Raw genomic sequence first — 19704 nt, 5'->3', positions numbered from 1 at the left:
CCCCTGCACATCTACACAAGGATCCGGCGAGGAGGAGAGGGCAGGAGAGAGCCGGAGTGCTGCATCCTCCGTCTGCTCAAGCAAGCGCAGGGAGACAGCCGAGGTTTATAAATACCTTCAAAGGCAGCGACTGAGACGGGGGAGAGAAGTGATTCACAGCCTGGGAGCTGTAAAAATAGGCAGCCAGGGAGTGGGGAGCTGGGAAGTACTCAGGGAAAAGCCAGGGCTCAGGGAGCCGGCCGGGCGTTTAGGGCTCCCTGCATGTGGAGCTGAGCTTTTCCCAGGATGTGACACCAGGGCTGCTGAAGGCTGAAGTGCCTAAAACCTAGGGTGCCCACTGCCACAAAGTGCTCCTTGGACCTTGGTGCCACTGCCCAGGGCTCCCAGGTGAGCAGGGACAGAGCCATCCCCAGGGCAGAACCACAGCCATGGCAAATGGCGCTGAGCTGCACCTTCACCTCATCCCAGAGGATGGGGAACAGCCCTGCCCTAACCTGTGCCACAGGTGAGACAGAGCAGGTTTATGCTCTGCAGGAGATGCACTCTCCGAGCTCACCTTGCCCTCCAAAACCCCGGCTCCTACATGCAGGTGCCGGAGCCGCAGCGGAGGTGCAGGCACATCCCGCAGGCTCTGGACTGGCACAATGCCATTCCAACCACAGTTCCCATGTGCTGGCAGCCAGCTGCCAAGACCACCTGCCAGGAACCATGCCAGGGACTGCAGAGGAAGGAAAAGCCTCTGTGTTTCACCATCGGCCCCAGATCTTGGCACAAGGGGATGAGGACACTTGGTGTGATGGATGGTGACAAGGGACAAGGACACAATGAGAGTCACATTAAAACCAGCACCAAACACATTAAAACCAACACCCTTCCCCATGCCCACTCCAGCTCAGAGCAGAGTGTGTGGCTGTGCCAGGGGACATGGCCATGTCCCCAGTGTGGCCATGCTCCAAGGCTGATAGACCACCATGGGTGGGAGGGAGGGAGAACATGGCCCCAGCCCTGAGCATGGATCATCTAGGCCAAAGCCACCTTGAAGCATCTGGTGAGCAGCCAAAAAAGCTGAAGCTCCAAAGGTGCCCCACATGCACTGACCTCCACTTCAGGAGGTAATTAACACCAAGCCGGCAGCAACAGGAGCCACACTAATTACACTGACCTATATTTCAGGGAGGTAAGTGCTTAGACCTAATTGAAGTCTGCACATGGATCCAGGTGCTGCTGGACCAACCTGGGGAAAAAATTGATTTTCTGAGGATTGGGTGTGGAACAGAGCAGGATTCCAGGGTGAAAAGCTGTAGAAGTGCTCCTGCAAGGCAGGAGACACACCCAGAGCCATCCAGAGCATCACTCCTGCCTGCATCCCTGTCTGCATCAAAAGAAGTTAGCCCTGGCTGTGGCTGCCCCATCCCTGGAAGTCTCCAAGGCCAGGTTGGAGGGGCCTTAGAGTAACATGGTTTAGTGAGAAGTGTCCCTGCCCAGGGCAGGGGGTGGATTGAGGTCCCTTCCAACCCAAACCATTCCAGGATTCTGTGATCCCTGCCTGCCCCCAAGCACAGGGTAGCTGCAGAGCATGGGTGAAGCCAAGAAGATGGGAGGAGCAGGGTGGGAAAAGGCAGGAGCTGGGCTGGGAAAGGGCAGGGGCTGCTGCCAGCAGCACACACCAGCGTGGTTCAGATGAACCAGATGCCCAGGTCTCCCCCCATACCATGGCTAAGTGACTTTTCAGCTTCCAATTTGTTTTTTTTAAGGAGCTGCCTCAATTCCCTCCTGTCAGCCCTTCTAAGGCACAGCTGGGGGCTGAGCTCCTAATAAGCATCCAAAGACAAAAGACGCCGTGTGTGAATGCACTGAGATGTGAAATGTGTTACCAGCCCTGCCAGCGAGGGGAGGGGCTGTGTTGCTCAGGGCTCCTTCCTCATCTCATCCCGTTCGTTAGAACAGAGGTAATGCTCCCAGCAGCCTCCTGCCACAATTCGGGCAGGAAAACCATCCCTGCACCTCAGCTCTGCTGTCGCCCTTCCCAATTTCAGTTTTTGTGTCCTTTTTCCTGGGGTGGTGCGAACGTTATTAAAATCTCATCTAGCAGGGGCTGCAGTGGAATGCCTGCAGCGCCTGGGGTGAACAAACACGATGCTCCGAAGTTAAATAATCTTCAGGACATCAGATAAACAAAGTTGGAACCTTGCAGATGCAGGAAAAATTAAATTACCAAGTGCAGATGGTCCTCAATTAAGAGCAGCATTATCACACACCAAGGCCCTGCTGGCTGCAGCCCTGGCACGATCCCACCACCACGACTGCCCAGGAGCAGCTGTTTGGAAGCAGAAGGGAGGGAGGGGAAGGTGCTGGAGCGAAACCGCGCCGTTCCTGAAACGTGCACAGATGATGCTCCCACACAAACCCAGCGCTGCCGCCCTGCTCTGCTCCCACAGCAGCTGCAGGATGGGCAAATGCCATCCCCTCAGATCACAAGGTCCCCACAGTGCCAGTGAATCCCACCAGGAGCAACTGGCACAGCCCCAGGTGCCTGAGTCCACACCACTGAAGCTGCAGCACAACCCAGGATCAGCATCAACAACCCGGCCTCTCCCAGCTCTTACACGCATGAACTCATTAATTGAAGCCTTTAAAGTTAAATTGGATACATGGATCAATTTGCTTCGCAATTAACTGGACAAATGGGAAGCTGCTCACTGACACATTCAGGCTCCAACCAGGGGATCCCCACCCCATCTCCCCTGAGTCTGTGATGGGCGATGGCTCCAGTGGTGCTGCCCAGGAGCACCCACCCAAGCACCCCTGCACAGGGGGGGCTCCACTTTAACCATGGAAAAGAAGTCCCTCAAATGTCATTATTGGGCCTTGGAGGCATCTCCTGAAGCTGAGCAGGGGCAAATTCCTGTCAAAGTGGGGATAAATGGCATTAGTGGCTATAGATCAAACTGGGCGCAGGCGCTGGGGCAGCACAGAGTTAATTAGTGCCAGTAATGAGCTGTGGGACTGATAGCACAGCCACCCAGAAATGTCATTAGGTTGTGGTGTCACCAGGCCAGGTCACCCAGGAGCGGGGCATAGATTGGGTTATCCTTTATTTCAGGAAGTCAGGAGAAACCCAGCAGTGGAGGACCGGCTGAAGGGATGCTGGAGCACTCCAGCCCTGTGCCAAGGCCAGACCAGGAGCCAAATTCCCACCTGGCAAAGCCCAGGGAGCCCCTGCAAGCACAAACACTCCTGTGCCAGGAGGAAATTGGATGAGTTGTGATACAGCAGATACACAAATAACCACCACCTCCAACAGCGGCTGCAAAAATAGATCAAGGATCGATATGGAAATCCACCCAAAACAGCAGGACACTGCATTATATTTGCTTGTTAAAACCCTGAGGTTCTCCCACACATGCGCAGCCAGGGAGCCGCTCCTGGTAGCCCAGCATCTCTCCAGGCACAGCACCTGGCTCAGGGACATCCCAGCCCATTGCCACAGCCAGGGATCCAGGACCAGCCCCACTTTGCCCCCTCAGTGCTGCAAAAACCTGCTCCCTCTAAATCCAAGCAGTGCCCGATCCAGCACAGCCCAGCCACACGGCACCTCCGCGGAGAACACAGACAGCCCACCACTCCAGCCTGCAGAAAACTCTTCCAGGAGCACATTCCCTGCAGGAGAGGGCAGGGAACAGCCTGATGCTGTGCTGGAACCTACGGAAAGCCTCTGGGAATGGGGAGACTGGGGCAGAGATGGGGGCTGGAGGCAGGGCTGTACCATGGTGTGGCTGTGTGGGGCTGGAGGATGTCCCAGGCACTGGGAATCATATTCAATGATCCTCTTTCTCCTCCTCAGCTGTGCCACCACCAGACATTCCCGTGCAGCCCCAGCATCCCAGGGAGACCCGGGTGGCCAAAACACCCCAGCACGGTTCCCTCTGCCTCATCCCATAAATCTTCCCTTCAGAGAAAAATCGCAACCATTCATCTCCCAGGGCAGGTGATTAATTCCTCAGCAGCTCTGCGCATTTGCACTCTGTAGCTAAAAATAGAAACTTCTGCCTTGGGATGTTTTCCTCCCCAGGCCTTACACACTCCTGCCTGCAGCCACTCCAGCGCCAGCACCGCTGCCAAGATCCTTTCAGAACCCACAACATGCCGGTGCTGGCTGCTCAGCTCCTGCTCAGTTCCTCAGCAGATCCCAGGAAATGCAGATTAACACCACAGCCCCTCACAGCACACAGCACTTCCAACCTGCTCTGCTGCCACAGCCACCCCACAGTCCCTTCACAGCTGCTAGGAGGGGTCACCCCACCGTGTCCCTCTGCCACGTCTGGCCTGGAGAAGCCACAAGCCTGGCCCTACATAAATGCCCCCCTCCTGGTCTCCAGGTGGGCACAGCCCCTTCCCTGCAGCACCCAACAAGTGCCCCAGGGATGTCAGCAGCACCAGCCTTTGTCCAGAGCCGTGTTCACTACATTAAATCCCAGTTAACGTCTCCCTGGCTGCCAGCCCTGCAGAGATAAGAGTCCTGGCTCTTGTTCGAGCAGACACACTGAAGAATTAGTGACTTATCATCTTCTAGTCACATCAGTCTGCAAATAAAAGGGTCTTCTGGCAAGAAGAGAATCCTGTCTTAGGGACAGATTAGGGGTAAGAGGATCTGCTTATGATCATACATTTTAAATTCAGCCCTGTTCTGCTTCTCGGCATCGCCCATGTCAGCCACAGTCCTGGGTGAGGGGCACATTCCCTCCCAGTCCGGCTGCTCCATGAAACCAGCAAGGTCCTGGGATGATCCATGGGATGGTTCTTGAGGGAGGCACAGGCAGATGAGACTTGATGCTCTCAAGCCCAACGAGGCTGCTCAGGCTCATCCCGGCAGGAGGGAGACGGGGCCGTACAAGCCTTTGAGATGTCCCCGTGAGAGTGAGCCTGTGCCCCAATCCCATGGGCAGCCAGAGAAATCCACCATCAAAATTTCTCAGGGTAGGATCTGCTACAGCTGACCTGGAGACCAGAGCCACCAAAAAGCGACAGCCAGCAGGAAGGCTGCACCCATCCCTGCAGCTCCTGGGATGGGATGGGATGGGATGGGATGGGATGGGATGGGATGGGATCCTCCTCATCCGGGGATAGTCTGCACAGCTCCCCCACCACCCCGGGCTGCATTACTCACCCCTTCCATCTCTTTTCCCCCTACTTTATAAAAGAAGGGATATCTTTAAAAATATCCCTGCTTGCTTCTAAACCAGGAAGCCTTGGAAACAAAGGGGGCAGAGATGGCTCATGCAGATCCGTGCCAATACTGGGAATAAGTAACGTGGCACTCAGTATATTTATCTTCATTTTCCTCATCATGGACATGCCACGCTGCACAGCTGAACAGGGATCTCCACAGAGCATTTATTGCTCTATCATTTCTCATCTGCAGCAAACACAGCCCCGTCAGTGCCACAGAGATGAAAAATGGCTCATCAGGTCCTGTTGGATGGGGAATCATTTATTTGGGGAGAAATAAAGCCTTGCAGCACTTCTCTGACCTTAAAGGTCTTTTCCAACCTAAATGATTCTAGGATTTGCCTCAGTCCTGGGCTGAAAACTTGCCTGAAGTTTCTGAGAAGACTTTACAATCCAATTTAAAAAAATCAGGCCTGAACATCCAGCAGCAAACACTCTGTCAGCACCCAGCAGTAACACAGCAGCATCCACAGACAGCACTGCAAACAGCATTATTAAAGAGCACTTCTCATCCCTAAAGAAAATGAAATCCCCAAAGACCTGACAAAAGAATCTGTAGCTTTTTATCCCAAACATTCCCATCCTTCACCAACAGCCAAGGCAGAAAGCTCCCAAAAACTGCATCCTTGCTGTGCAGCAAACCTGAGCCCAGATCCTTTGAAGGCTTCAAGGAGAAGAGAGTGACTGAAGAACTCTAATGAGATTTTCTGATGGCTGAACAAGTCCAGTCAGCCTCCAGGACTGGCACCCATCAGGTCCCAGTGCTCCCTGGTACCACAGCCCATCTCTGAATGGTGCAGTGGCAACAGGGACAGCCAGGGCTGAAACGCAGCAAGTCCCAGGCCCCTCTCTGCAGGGCAGGACCCTCCTCAGCCCTGTGGCTGCTCCCCAAAGTCCAGGGGAGCTTTCTGAGGTTTCACTTTCTCCCCACCAACCACGGTGTTTTCACTTTGCCACAGGTGGCGATGCCACCATGGTCCTGCCTGGCCACCTGCCCCTTATGCAAGAACAATCCTGAAATCCCCCTCGGACAGAGCCGGGGACACAGGGGCTGAGTGGGCAGAGCCTTTGCCCCATCACTCCTCTGCCAGTGCCGGGGTGGCCGCTCGGACCCACCCACAGGTGGCACAAGGCAGAAGCCACAGCACAGGAGCGATCCCGGCGCTCCCAGCACAGGGCTCCGCCAGCGCAGGCACCGTGCAGTCAAAGCTTTGATCTTTGCAAAAAAGCTTTTCCTTCTCCCTGGCAGCAGTCCCAGCTCTCCCATTTTCCGCTCTGCTAGAGCAGGCTCTTCCCCAGGTTTGGGCACCACTGAAAAGCCCCAGGAGATGCAGAGGTGCTGAGGAATTGCAGTACACTGAGCACATTGCCGGCGCTTCCTCACCAAAACCACCCCACTCAGTCAAACCAGTCTGGCCAATCCAACTCCACCATTTGCTCTCCCTGTGTGGGGCTCTGGAGCAGACCTGCAGCCTGGACTGTGCTGGGAAATCACCCCAGGGATGCAAAACACCCCAAGTCCTTCACTGTGGGCGCTGGAGGTCTGGGCAGCAGTGCAGACCATGCTCCCAGGAAGCTGTTCCAAGACATTGCCAACCCTTTTACAAACAAAACTGAACTAAAACCCACACACAGCCACCTCGATTTTTTTGTTGCGCACTTGGGAAGCCCAGCCTCAGCCAAGAACTCCAGCTGGAGCAGCCAGGTCCTCAGGAGAGGATTTCCATCTCTGCACTGGGCTGTGGGGCTGATCCCTGGAGAATCAGCCCTCCCGGAGCTGCTCTGCTCCCGCTGCTCTCCCCCAGCACACCCAGCTGTCTGACCTCATGTGTGTATTATTCAGGAGGGAAAAACACATCTGCCAGGCATTAACGCTTGCTTGGGAACAAAGTTATTTTCGGCATTGTTGAGCACTTCTCCCGTTAATTCATGCACATTTATAAGAACAGCTCATGAATGGGTTGAAGGAAGTTTGGCCTGAGCCACAGAGCCACTCACTGAGCCCCAGCCCTGCTGGGAGCCTCCTGGATGTGTCTCCCCGAATTAAAGGGGTCTTGGGAGCAGCCCCACAGAGCAGGACCCACTCTCCAAGCTCAGCCCCTCGGCACTGACTGAATTAAGTGCTCTGGGTGCCGCTGTCCAGGCTCTGCAGCACCACAGCACCACGCTGGCACCACAGCTGGCACTGTAAGGGCTTGAGGTGCCTCACAGGCACCCTCTGCTCCCCCTCACACCATGACCACAAAAAAACACCCAGGAGCAGGAGGTGACAGCACACAATACACACAACCAGTGACAGGTGCCCAGGGCAGCGTCACAGGGCTGTCACCAGCCTGGAGGGCACTGCCTTGCCACGCTGTTGCCATGGGCAGGTGCAGGGACACAAGGCTGGGAGGGCTCACATCCCCACCAGCCCAGCACAGGTGCCAGCCCTTCACCAGGGCTGGGATTGTGGGAGCTGCCCAGCACCGCTGCCAAATCCAGGCTCAGCTCTAGAAATTGACACCAGGAGTAGCAACAATCCCCCGGCTCCTCCTCTGAGGAAAACGGAGCGATGCAGAGGCCGGTGGTCACAGCGCGGCTGCTTCCCCACAGCTCCCAGAGCCGAGCGTGCTCAACACCAGGGAAAAAAGATAAACCAAAGAAAGCTCAGCCATCTGGGTGCACGAGCTGCTGGAAGGGCTCCCTGTGCTCCCGAGAAAGGGTCTGGACTGACCCTGCACTGCCCGGGGCACTGTGGATGGATGCTCATCCATGGACCCTTCCCCTCCGACAGGGAGGTCCCTGGACAGCATCTCCACTTCGACCTCCCAGCAGCCAGGCTGGGCTGAATTATTCATCCACACATGCAGCTGTGTTTTTCTTAATCATTAGTTCTAAGGAAGCAGCAAGGCACGGAGGCACGGGTGGGACCAGCTGCTGGCGAGTGGCAAGGGAAGCAGATCCAGCAATTTCTGCCAAATTCAGCATCCAGAGCAGGGCAAGGTCCTCACCAGTGGAGTCTGCACTCTCCAGACGGGCTGGAGCTCCCCAGATGCCTTCAGCAGCCTCCTGCACTTGGCTTTGCAGGGAAAAAGATCATTAACAGGAAGCTGTTCCAAGGTTGGGAACACGGGGCTGACAGCTGGCTCTCCCCGGGGGGATGTGCCCGGCACAGGGGCCAGGCCAGGCTCGGTCCCGATGAGGAGGAGCCACAGCCCTGGCGTGGGGCAGGACCCCCAGCACGCCTGGCACACATGGCAGCCCGGGGGCTCATGGCCATGGTGCGGCAGCTCTTCCCCAGTGACGGCGTTACTGCCACAGACCCGCACGCGGAGCCTTCGCCGGGATCGTTGCCGTGGTGATGCTGCGCAGGCAAAGCTGGAAAAGCCAAAGCCTCCATTTCCCCAGCATGTCACTGAGCCCGGGAACATCGAGGCTTGGCAGGCAGGAGGAAAACATCCCGAGACACAGGATGCAGATGGCACAAGGGCTGACGAGGTGGATGCAATGGCTTCGTGGCATCTGACCCAAGCAGCTGGGCATGGCTCCCACCACTCCCCTCCTTTCAATAAATTAAATAGAAAAATCCCCCACGAAATGGAACAAAACCTGTGCAGGTGTTCACACCAGGACCAGTCACATCCTCAGAGATGTGCTAATGGTTTACTGGCCCCTAGAAGATGACCCTTCCTGCCTGCTGACTTCCTGCAGGCAGAACTGACCCAGCCCCGTCACACCAACATCTTCCTCAGGCTCGGAAGCATCACTGAGACCCCCAAAGCACCCACTGAGTTCCTCCTCACGCTGGGACAACCATGGCCCAGGGCCATGGACATCACCCTTTAAAGCTGAAGCACCACAAGCTCCCAACTCACGTTAGTTGTGATCAGGGAGAAACACTTTTTCCCAGAGGAGGCATAAAGATGAATTATTTGCTGTTGCTTCCGAGAGATTCACCAACGCCTCAGGGCAATGACTCGGTGCCGAGCCAGGATTAAAAATGCTGTATGTCCCTGGTAGACAAACAGCTGTGTGAGCTCCAGGGCTCCGCTGGGATCCCGAGCTGGGGGAGCCAGGCAGCCCCGGCACCCTGGGATGGAGCCAGGAGCCGCACGGGCAGCGCGCAGCTCTGCCTGTGGGGCCAACAGAAAAGTATTTTGCTTCCAAAGGCTCTGCAAGTAAAGCCCTCAATCCCCCATCACCATAGGAACAGTGCGTGCCCCATCACCATCCAAGGACAGGGACAGCTGCTGAGGCTCACCCCACACTGCGGCTCCCTCCACCACAAACACAGCTCTGACCTGCTGGGATGGGGGCGCTTTTTCCCAAGGAGGATGACCTGCCAGTACTTGCTGTCCCAGGCTTTGGCACGGTCGATTGCTGCCCTGCCCTTGGCCACTGTGCTGCTCAGTGTTACCATCACAGGGTCCAGCAGAGCCCCATGGATGGGACCCACCCCACGGCTCAGGTCTCAGGGAAGTGGCTCTGGGGAAAGGACAAAGGGAAAGGTGTTTTGCAGGGAAGAACAACACACAGTGAGCACCCGATGAGCTCAGCCAGAATCGGCTCCTGCCACTGCAGCCATCCCAGCACTGCCAAACCCAGGACTGGCACCTCACCCTTCCCCACAGAGGTCATCAACATCCATCCCGGGAATAACCCAAAGCCTGCTGAGAGCAATAATTAATTGACAAAACGAGGCAGTGGCTCAGCAGAGAGGCAGCAAGGGCTCAGGGCATCACAGGAGCTGAGCAAGGCAGAGCCAAGGGGCAGGGATGCCCCAAATGCCCATCCCGGGGGCAGTGGAGGAGTTTGAGACACCCCAAAACCCACCTGTCCCCCCTTTCCTGGCCAGTTTCCCTCTGCTTTCAAAGAACAACCCAGTTCTGCACAGCTGAATTCAATATTTTATCACAAATAAAAGATGAAAGTGAAATTAAGCCAAATGTATTCCATTAAATATTCAAACCATTTAGACTTACTCTGGCCCCATTTAAATGCTTTACTGGCTATAAAATGCTCCCTCACAGGTCCTGACACCAGGAGCGGATCCAGCCCGGCTCGGATCCATGGCAGTGGATGTTCCAGTGCCCAAATTGGCCTCTCCAGGGCCCACTTCCCACCTGGCAGCAGCCAGAGAGGAGCCAACACAGCACAACCGTGTACCCACAGACTTCCTCCAGCCCGACCTCCTGCTCACCCTGCTCCTTCACCGTGATCCTGCTGAGCTGGAGCACAGCAGGAGCAGGGATCTGCCTCACAACCCCAGACACAATGTGGATGGGTGGGAATTGCATTTCCCAACTGAGTTTCCCATAGTCCCCATCTTTGGTAGGGCTTTTGGGCTCCCACACAGCTCTCATCAGGAGGATACAGAGGCAGATTATGCTGAGCACCTTTACAATCTCCCTCTTTCTACCAGCAGCTCCCAGGTTTATGTTTTCCTTGCCTGTGTCCTGGCACTGCAGCTCCTGAGCATCCCAGACCTTCTGCTCTCCCCCTGAGCTAATTAAATCCATTATTCCAAGCACCCCAGGCCAGGACAGACCCACGGGGACACCAGCTATCAACATGCACCAGGAAGCCACCAAGCACCAGCAGGGCTGCAGGAGCCTGGAGACACTGGTGCCCTTCCAGAAGCATCTCCCAAACCCCATGTCCCCAGCGCTGTCATGTCAGCTGAAACAGATGCAAAATTCCACATCCAAACTATTCTGGGTGGTATTTCTGACACCAAGGAGGTGGAGAAGGCACCTTTCCACCATCCTGCAAAGAGGATTAAGCTGGTTAAGAGTTTTCTTAGCCAGGCTCTGGGGCTCGCTGCCACTCCAGCTGCTCAAGCACTTCTCTGCTTTGAAGACATTCATCTTCTTTCTCTGCCTTCCCCAAGGCAGGAATGGAGTCCCTTGTCCGCTGGGATCACTGCCTGCATGCGGGGGTTTGCATCTTCCTGGTGTGCTGCAGAACTGGGGTTACTATTTTCCAAAAGCAAGAGGCAAAGGAAGATGAGTAAAAGCCCGGGAGCTGTGAGGAGCGGGCACAGCCGCCACGGGCACCGCTCGCAGCATCTCTTGGCAACTGAGCCCTGCATGCAAATGACAGGCACCGACTGCAAAGCTGTGAGTGTCCCTCTGCAAGGGAGGGAGCAGCCACGGGAAGAAAAGCAGGCCTGGGCTTCCCATGAAAAATGGATATTTACTCCTCTGAGAGCCCAGCCTGGGAGCAGGGAACAGGCACCAGCAGCAGCTGGGGAAGAGCAGCGTCCTCAGAGTCACACACGGGCACATGGGGTAAAATCCCGGCTGATCAGTGCTGCCCTCCCTAGGCAAGGCTGCCAGGACCTGCCTCCCCGTGCCAGATTTGGGCACAGGTGGTCCCTACAGCACCGGTGACAGCATCGTGTCCATCCCTGGAACCAGGCAGAAGGGGTGGGAGCATCACAGGAATCATCAGAGACTCCTGGAATGGTTTGGGTTGGAAGGGATCTTAAAGCCCATCCAGTTCCAACCCCCTGCCGAGGGCAGGGACACCTTCCACTAGACCAGGTTGCTCCAAATCCCATCCAATTTGTCCTTGAGCACTTGCAGGGATGGAAATCTGCTCTGGGCAAATTGAGCCCAGCTCTCCATACAGAGAGAAATGCAAAAATATGAAATCAGCTAGTGGCTGCTATTAAAATTCATCCAGCAATGGGAAGTGCAGAACAAACTGATTTTCAGACAAAGAGCTGCTGGAAGCACACAGAAACACGGAATGGTTTGGGTTGGAAGGGACCTTAAAGGTCATCCAGTTCCAAGCCTTTGCCATGGGCATACCCATGGTTGGCAAACAGGCATCCCCTGCTTGCTCCTCTCCACCTTCCCCATCCTGGTTGCAGCTGTGTTGCCACTGGCGTGACCCCACGGAGCGGAATTTGATCCAAGCAATTCAGCAGCACCAAGATGTTTCTCCCAGAGAAAGGCCACTTCCCTCCAGAGCTCCAGCCCTGGAGACCAACCTAAACCCACCCTACTGCAGCAAATCCCCATCCTGACCCCACACAGCAAAGGAGAGACTAAACACTCTGCCCAGCGCCCGAGTTCCTTTCCTCCAACATCCAGAGCTAATTTTACACAGAAAGACGCTGAAATTAATTTATTTCCGTTTCTTTCTTCTGGCCTAAGCAGCTTTCCTCCCACTTTTTCCAGATTGATCCATCAGAAAATGAGCCCTGCTAATGCTCCATGCCAACCGCTGAGATAAAAGCCAGCCCTTGGCTTTCAGGAGGCTCCAGGTTGCTCCAGCCCCTCAAAGGGAAGCACCAGGCAAAGGCTGTGAGGGCAGGGATGTGGGCTGGGATGTGGGCACCTGCTGGGGACCTGAGCATTGCCCCACGGGCAGGGATGTGCATGCCCACTGGGGACCAGCAGATGCTCAGGGCATCCACACCCCTCTCCCAGCACATGGACACCCAGGACCGGTCTGGGTGCATCCAAACCATGGTCCCTGTTACTCTGCACACTCTGCACGGCTGGAGCAAAGGCTCCCATACTCCTGCAAAGCTCAGCTCACTGCAGGAGGCAGGGGCAGCCCATGGAAGGTGCACACACAAACACAACAAAAATTAAGCAGAGATGCAACAAATCTCCCACGTTAAAAAAACACATTATACACCGCTGATTCCAACCCTGAGCAGCACAGGGCTGAGTGTAATCAGGAGTCCTTAGAGCTCAGGGCCACCGGTGACAGGTTTTATCTACAGCACGGGGCTGTCCCAGATTAACCACGGCACAGCCAAGCCGAGGCTGAGCAGAGCACAGAGCCTCCCGAGGGGGCTGTGCTGGCGAGCAGCTGAACCCCCTCACATCGGTGTGAACCTGTGCACATCAAAGCTGAGCCTTCAAAGGAAATATCCCCTGTGCCCAGGGGCTGCTCTGGAAGCCTGGAGCTGTGCTGAAGCACCAGGGCTGGCTCCCTCCTGCTCCTCCTCTTGCAGCAGCGCCTGAGCTCGGTGCCAGGAGGATGCTCCCTGTCCTCGGGGCAGCAAGAGAGGAGTGACACCGCTGCACACCTGGGAGCACACGAAGAGAAGCCACCCTGGTTTCATCCCCCTGATTAACACAGGAACCATCCCCCCTGCTAATGCAAAGAAGCTCATTAGCACCTCTTCCCAGGGAGAAAAGGCTCATCCTTAATTTTTTTCTTTTATGTTCTTCTCCTTTCAGGTCCAATTAGTATAAAAATCTTCACTCACCCAACCCTGCAAAGCTCCGGGCTGTGAGGACCGGGCTGGGCAGCCCCACGGAGCCCGGGTGTCACTGGGGACAGGGACACAGTGGGTTCACGTGGCCCTTTGGCTTCTCTGCTTTGGCAAGACCTCCCTCCCGTTACTCAGCTGTCACGACATGACACAAGTCCCGCTGGCTGCGCAGCTCGAATTTCTGTCGAGGTTTCTGCAGTGCTGCCAAAATTACAAGAAGCAGCAGCTCCTTCCGTGGCACTGAGAAAATCGGGATTCACACCCCTGAGCACTAAACCTGCTCTTTTCCAGGAGCCCCTTCTCCCTGGAACCCGAACATATGAAGTCAGGAAAGCACATATGACATGCCCAGAGAGCTGCTCTGCCCTCACCAGTGGGGATCTGTGGGGAAAGACCTCCCAAGCAGAGGCACCTGACAGGATTCCCCAGATAAGACCTCATGCCATGGCTCAGCAGAGCTCATGGAGGGCAGTAATTAAGCCCCTAATTATCTAACAATGAAACCCTGAAGGTGATACCTGTGATCCAGACACAGAAGGCAGAGAGGGGTTTTCCCCTGAGGGGAAGCAGCTCAGGAGCTCAGCAGACAGATGTTTCTGCTCAGCCAAAGCTCTGCCTGGACAGGACTCCTCACCCAGGGCTCTGCCTCGATGGCACCCATAGTGGGGGGCTCACCCAGCACTGCACCCCCAGCCAAACCCTGGCACTGTCCCAGCTGAACTGGGAAGGTTGGAATCACCCCCAGGAGCTAAAGATGCTCCCCCAGCAAACCCAATTTTCCCAGGAAGGAACACTGAGGACTCAGCACCTCTGAAGCTTGAAGCCAACACATGCCATTTTGATGTCTTTTTTAATATTACAATCATCTTTATTTCCCCAGCATCAGTGGTTTGTTTTCCAAACACATTCAGATCAACATCCTTCTTTGTTTAAGAGATGATGATAAACAAACTCGATGCGGGAGGTTCTCCCTCACATAAAACAGTAGGAGGGAACAAACCTCAGGGGCCATTAGGAATTGTAATGCCAGATTAATTTTAAATGGATTTCTATTCATTTACATTCGCTCTGGCCTATGTAATCCATTAGCCATAGCTTTGGGTGCATCTAATGGTTTGACATCCTTGAAAATGAGCAATGAATCCTGGAGCCCACTGGGACCAGTGGACAGATTGGGAGAGAAGGAAGCCGGGCTGGCATGGGGGCTGCCCCCAACACAGCTGTGTCCCATTCCAGAGCACTTGCAGGGACCAGATGGCATCAGGAAGAGTGGAGATGGTCTCCAGGCCAATGCCAGGAGCTCGGCAGCTCTATCCCCATGGTTTCCTGGGCCAGGACGGGCCCCAGGGACCTGGCAGGTCCCGAACAAGGTCATGCGTGCACAGGAGCACAGCTGCCACACACGCTGGCCTTGGAGAGGTCCCTGCGGTCTCTGGTGCCAGCGAGGCTCAGAGACTGGCACAAACCCTGCCAAAACCCCACAAAACCCCAGAATAACCCTCCTGTGCTCACTCAGCACCTCTCCCAGCTGGCCAAGAGAACACAGCAAACCCCAGTGACAACTTCCCACCACTGCCACCTCACAAACAGCCTCGCCTGCTTCAGCCAGCAAAACCCCTGCCAAACTCTGGGGCTGCGGAGAGAAGGAGCTGTGATACGACAGTTTTGTGATTAAAAAGACACAAATTAAAACCAGCAGAAGCCTCCAGAGTTGCCACCCCAGAGCATCATCTGCATCGCAGCGCCCACAGCGAGAGGGACAATTACCCAGTGCCCACAAACAGGATTATCCTAATGGGAATGGAGATGCACATCACAAAACTATTTCCATGTCCCCCAAAATTACGAATGCCTTACAAGGATGATAATAATGAGTTTTAGGGCATACACATGATCTCCCCCACTGTATAATCTGCCCATTTCAGAGCCATGTAGCTCTAGCAGCTCTATTAGAGAAGTAAATTAACCCTAATTTGATTGTTTCTCAGTAACAGTCATTTCAGCGCTCTAATCAATAAGTCACAGGGTTTTATGGCTGCCCTCTCTATCAATCACTGCAATCAGTAATAAAACGCTTTTCATTTGAAGAACACCTGAAACACTGTGTAATTACCTTTGTATAAAATTACAGACCCCAATTTACCCATTTTACCTGCTGCACGCCCCCAGCCTCACCAGGCATGAAACATCCCTTCCTTCCTTAAGGCTTTCTGAGCTGTCCTTCATCCCTTCCCAATGTCACTGCACCAGCGAGTTATTACTCACACCCCAGCCAAGCAGAAGGTTACAAGAGACTCATCTCCCAGAAATCCTCCAAGAGAAGTGAAGATCCAAGATCCTGCTGGAAAAAGGCGGTTGGGAAGACGCAACACTGGTGCATGGCACCACCAGCAGCTTTTCACAGCACCCACCAGAGCACCCAAACGGAGCCAAATCCATCGCACAGGGAGACGGCACAGCCGGTGCCCCAGGAGCAGGGCAGGGAGAGCAGCACTGCCCAGACATCCTGGGAGGTGACAAGCTCACACTTTGGGGGGAGCAGATGGTTGGGGGACTGGTGAGGGACAGGGAGCAGCTGATCCTGGTGCCAGCGAGCCAAGCCAGGCATGCTGCTGGCTGCTGCTTTGGTGGCAAAAAGCTGCCTCGTGCCCTGCACAGCTGCTGTAAAGGCTCTTTGGTGCCACCTCTGTAAAGTCACCATTCCTGTTGCTCTGCTGTCCCACCTCAGGGGTGGCAGCACTGCAGACCCCCTTCACCAGGGCCTGACTGAACCATAGGCAGTGCCCCCAGCAAGGGACTGACAGAGAAACATGGCCAAGAAAAGGTTTCAAGGGCCCCAGCCAGCACTCAGATGTTCCTGCCTGGCAAAGGACGCTCTGGGCTCACTGGGGCATGCAGTGTCCCCCTTTCTTCCTCCCAGTCCACCCTTATTCCCTGTGTGGAGCAGGTTCCCACTGTCCTCACTGGAGCTGTACAGCTCTGACTGCTACCCCCATGACTCCTGGCACCAGGATGCTCCGATTGCTCCCAACCAAACTGATCCCTCAGCACAACACATCCCCCCAGGCCAGAGGGAGCAGGGCCACACAGCACCACAGCCCCACATCAGCACCCCAAAGCTGTGCTCAGGAGATTCTTCCAGGGCATTCTGGTTTATATCACTGTTGGTTTTGTTGTTTGCTGTTTCAAGAAAAAAAACCAAACAACTCTTCAAAACACTGCAACTGCCTTAGGGAAATATTTTCATGGGCAGGTGTCAGGCCTCAGTTGTTACAGGAATTATCCCCAGGATCCTGAGCAGAGGACACGCTCCCCCGTCCCTGTGCAAAGCTGTAACGAAGACGCTGCTGAGCTGCTGCCGCTGCTGTCACCCCGAGCGCCCCCGAGCTGATGAGGTTTAAGTCCTCGGAGCAATGTTTAGTTACTCCTCTGCAACATCCATCACTCACCTGCCAGACCCCTGGAAAGGGCTGAGGAGCCCCCCAGGCACTTACCCTGAAGTCGATTCCCACCGTGGAAATGAAGCTGCCGGCGAGGAAGGCGCCGTCCTTGAAGCGCACCAGCAAGCAGGTCTTGCCGACCCCCGAGTCGCCCACCAGCATCACCTGCAGGGAGAGAGGGAGGGAGCGAGGGAGGGGCGTCAGGCTCCAGGCTCTGGGAAGGCAGCCCCACTGCAGCCATTACCCCGCTCCATCACAGGAGTGGGCAGCAGATGCTTGAGGGGAAAAAGCACATCCAAGAGCGATGTCCTCGGACTCAGGGGAGGGTGGGGAAGAGGGTGGGAAAGATCCACAGTGGGATTATTCCCCACCCTGCACCATGTCACCAAACTGGAGACACCTTCCCCTGACCGGCACTTAGCAGGTCCTTCATGGGGTCACAAACACCCCCTGAAAACCAAGAGATGCCATCTGGGTGACAGGAGCCACCCGTGATGTCCCCAGCACACCCACAAAACACGCCACCATGTGTGGGGCTTTCTGGGAGGGTGACACTGCCCATGGGGAGACTTCAGGGGGTCCCCAGCCACAAGCGCCAGCTCCAGGGGTGCACTCTGCCCTCACCTTCAGTGGGACCCACACATGCCCACGGCCGGCTGCCCTCCTGGTCCTCCATGGATGCCAAGGGGGCAGCTCCCAGTGGCACCTGCCTCAGTTTCCCTACCCAGCAGCCACCGTGGGCACACACAGGGCAGGCACATCCTCACCACAAAGCAACCACGGCAGAGCTGAGGCTGCTTCCAAATGCAGCTCCCCAAAACCTCTGCCCACACCAACAGCCCTCCTGCCCCCCAGGGCACTAACCCTGCTCCCCCTGGCAGGATGACACTGACAAACCCGGGACCACGGAGCCGGGCTGTGCCAGCTCCTTCCACACCTGCCGTGGCAGGTTCCCTCTCTCCCAAGGCGCTGCCATCAGCCTTCCACGAGCCATTAACCTGTGACAGGATTTAAATGGCTTTATGGCAGGGACTGCCCTGGGTCACACCGAACCCTCCCAGAAGCTGTCAGAAGTGGCAAATGCCACCACCACTCTGCAGCTCAGCCCTGAGAGGCAGCAGCAGCCCCAGCCACAGGTGTAGCTCGTTTTGGGGCCGGAGGGCACTGCCAAGGAGGACAGGATCTGCCCACGGTGCCCCACACCCCCAGCAGAGCCCCACACTGGTGTCCCACAGGAGCACCAGGCACAGCGGGGTGAGGGCAGCCAGTGCCCACGGGAGTATTGGTGTGAAGCCAAGGGAAGGGGGGCAAAAAAGTAACTTTATTGATTTTTTAAAAAATTTTCCAGACATCTTTTTGGAATAGGTGACCCTCAACAGCAGCTGCTCCCCACTCAGCACCACCAAAGCCTCACCCGGGCCCGCAGAGTGCCCAGGGCCAGGATCCAGCTCCATGCCCAGGACTTGGCCACTGCCTCAGGCAGAGACCAGAAGCCTCAGGAGAGGGGAAAGGGAAGGAGAAAGTTTAATAAACCAGGTTTTTACTGGATACAAAGCAATTTTCGTCTGCCACTGGTTCAAAATCAGCCAGACCATTAGCAGATATTTTGTCTATCCAGTGTGTTTAGGCTTATCCAAGACCCATTTGGCGCACCCTCGTGCCATGGGGACGACCCCCAGGGAAAGCCCCAGCCTGGGCAGGCAGAGGTGAGCTCCAGGAGCTGAGGACCAGTGCAAACACAGAGGTGGCTCCATTTTAAGGAAGCCGTTGAACCATTAATGAAGCTGTATCAGGACCAACCACCTACCGAAGCAACCAAACACATTTCTGGAACGTCCCTCACCAACCCCACATACCGAACCTTAACACCTCCTACCCCACATCCCAGACTTTGACACCGTGACGGCCACACCGACTGCCACAGGCACCAAGCTCTTAACACCACACACCAAGGTGGGACTTGCCACAGCAAACCCGCGTTCTCCAGGCTCAATCCCCCGAGCTCAGCTACAGAGATCTGTGTTAGAAACACAGAGGGGTTTCACCGAGTCGTGGCCTCAACCGAAATCACTAAATGAGCCCCAAAATCACTATGTGAGCCCTAAAATCATCAAATGAGCTCCAAGCTGGGCTTGCATCAGGTCGCATGATGAAGTGGGGAGGAAGCAAATATGTTCGCTCTGTGACTCGCTCGCCAAGATCTGAAGCAGCGAGGAGAAGCCATCTGAGCCCAAAAGGCTGGGGACATCTCAGCAGCAGCCGGAGCACAGTCGATGCCCCTCGAGGGGTGCCATCACCCTGCTCACAGCCCCGGTTTTTTGTAGGTTAAAGAGGAGCCGGGAGGTTACAGTAACTCCCCGGAGCAGCCTTTGGGCGTCACTTGCACAAGTCCCGCAGCAGCAGCCCCGCTGCCGGGAGCTGTGCGGGCGCAGCCCCCGCCGAGACCCCGACCCGGCGGCTACGGAGGGGAGGGATGCCGGGGCTGGGAGCGAGGGAAACAGGGATGAAGGGAAGCAGGGATGAAGGGAAGCAGGGATGCCCTCCCGGTCCTGGCCCCCAGCAACTTCGGGGACGCTACACCCGGCCCCGCACCCGCCTGACCCCGCGCTCCCGCAGCCCTCCCCGCTGCCCGCTCCGGCCCCGCACCTTGAAGGCGAGGTCGTAGAACTCCCCGCTGCTACTCAGCGAGGGCCGCCCGGCCGCGGCGCCGCCGTTGCGGGGCAGCTCAGGGGCGGCGGCGGAGCTCCCCCGGGGGGCGGCGGCGCCGCGGCCGGTGCCCGGTGCGCCGGGAGGCAGCGCGGCGGAGGGCGCGGC

At 56.1% G+C, this 19704-nt stretch overlaps 1 protein-coding gene across 1 annotated transcript in view; it reads right to left on the bottom strand.

Moving 5' to 3' along the window:
- RAB26 (RAB26, member RAS oncogene family) overlaps positions 1-19704 on the bottom strand; it is a gene marked incomplete at its 5' end in the record, with an annotated part of 27204 nt that extends 7500 nt beyond the window's left edge. Inside the window, 2 exons of the mRNA XM_042037592.1 lie at positions 16945-17055; positions 19537-19704. Of these exons, the coding sequence (XP_041893526.1) occupies positions 16945-17055; positions 19537-19704 (279 nt within the window). The remainder of the gene's footprint in view (positions 1-16944; positions 17056-19536) is intronic.

Source organism: Corvus kubaryi, unplaced genomic scaffold (assembly GCF_017639235.1).
Source record: "Corvus kubaryi isolate FWS band 111438036 unplaced genomic scaffold, C.kubaryi_AGA036_p1.0 37387, whole genome shotgun sequence".
Lineage (NCBI taxonomy): Eukaryota > Metazoa > Chordata > Aves > Passeriformes > Corvidae > Corvus > Corvus kubaryi.
This window is presented reverse-complemented; position numbering and strand designations above follow the sequence as displayed.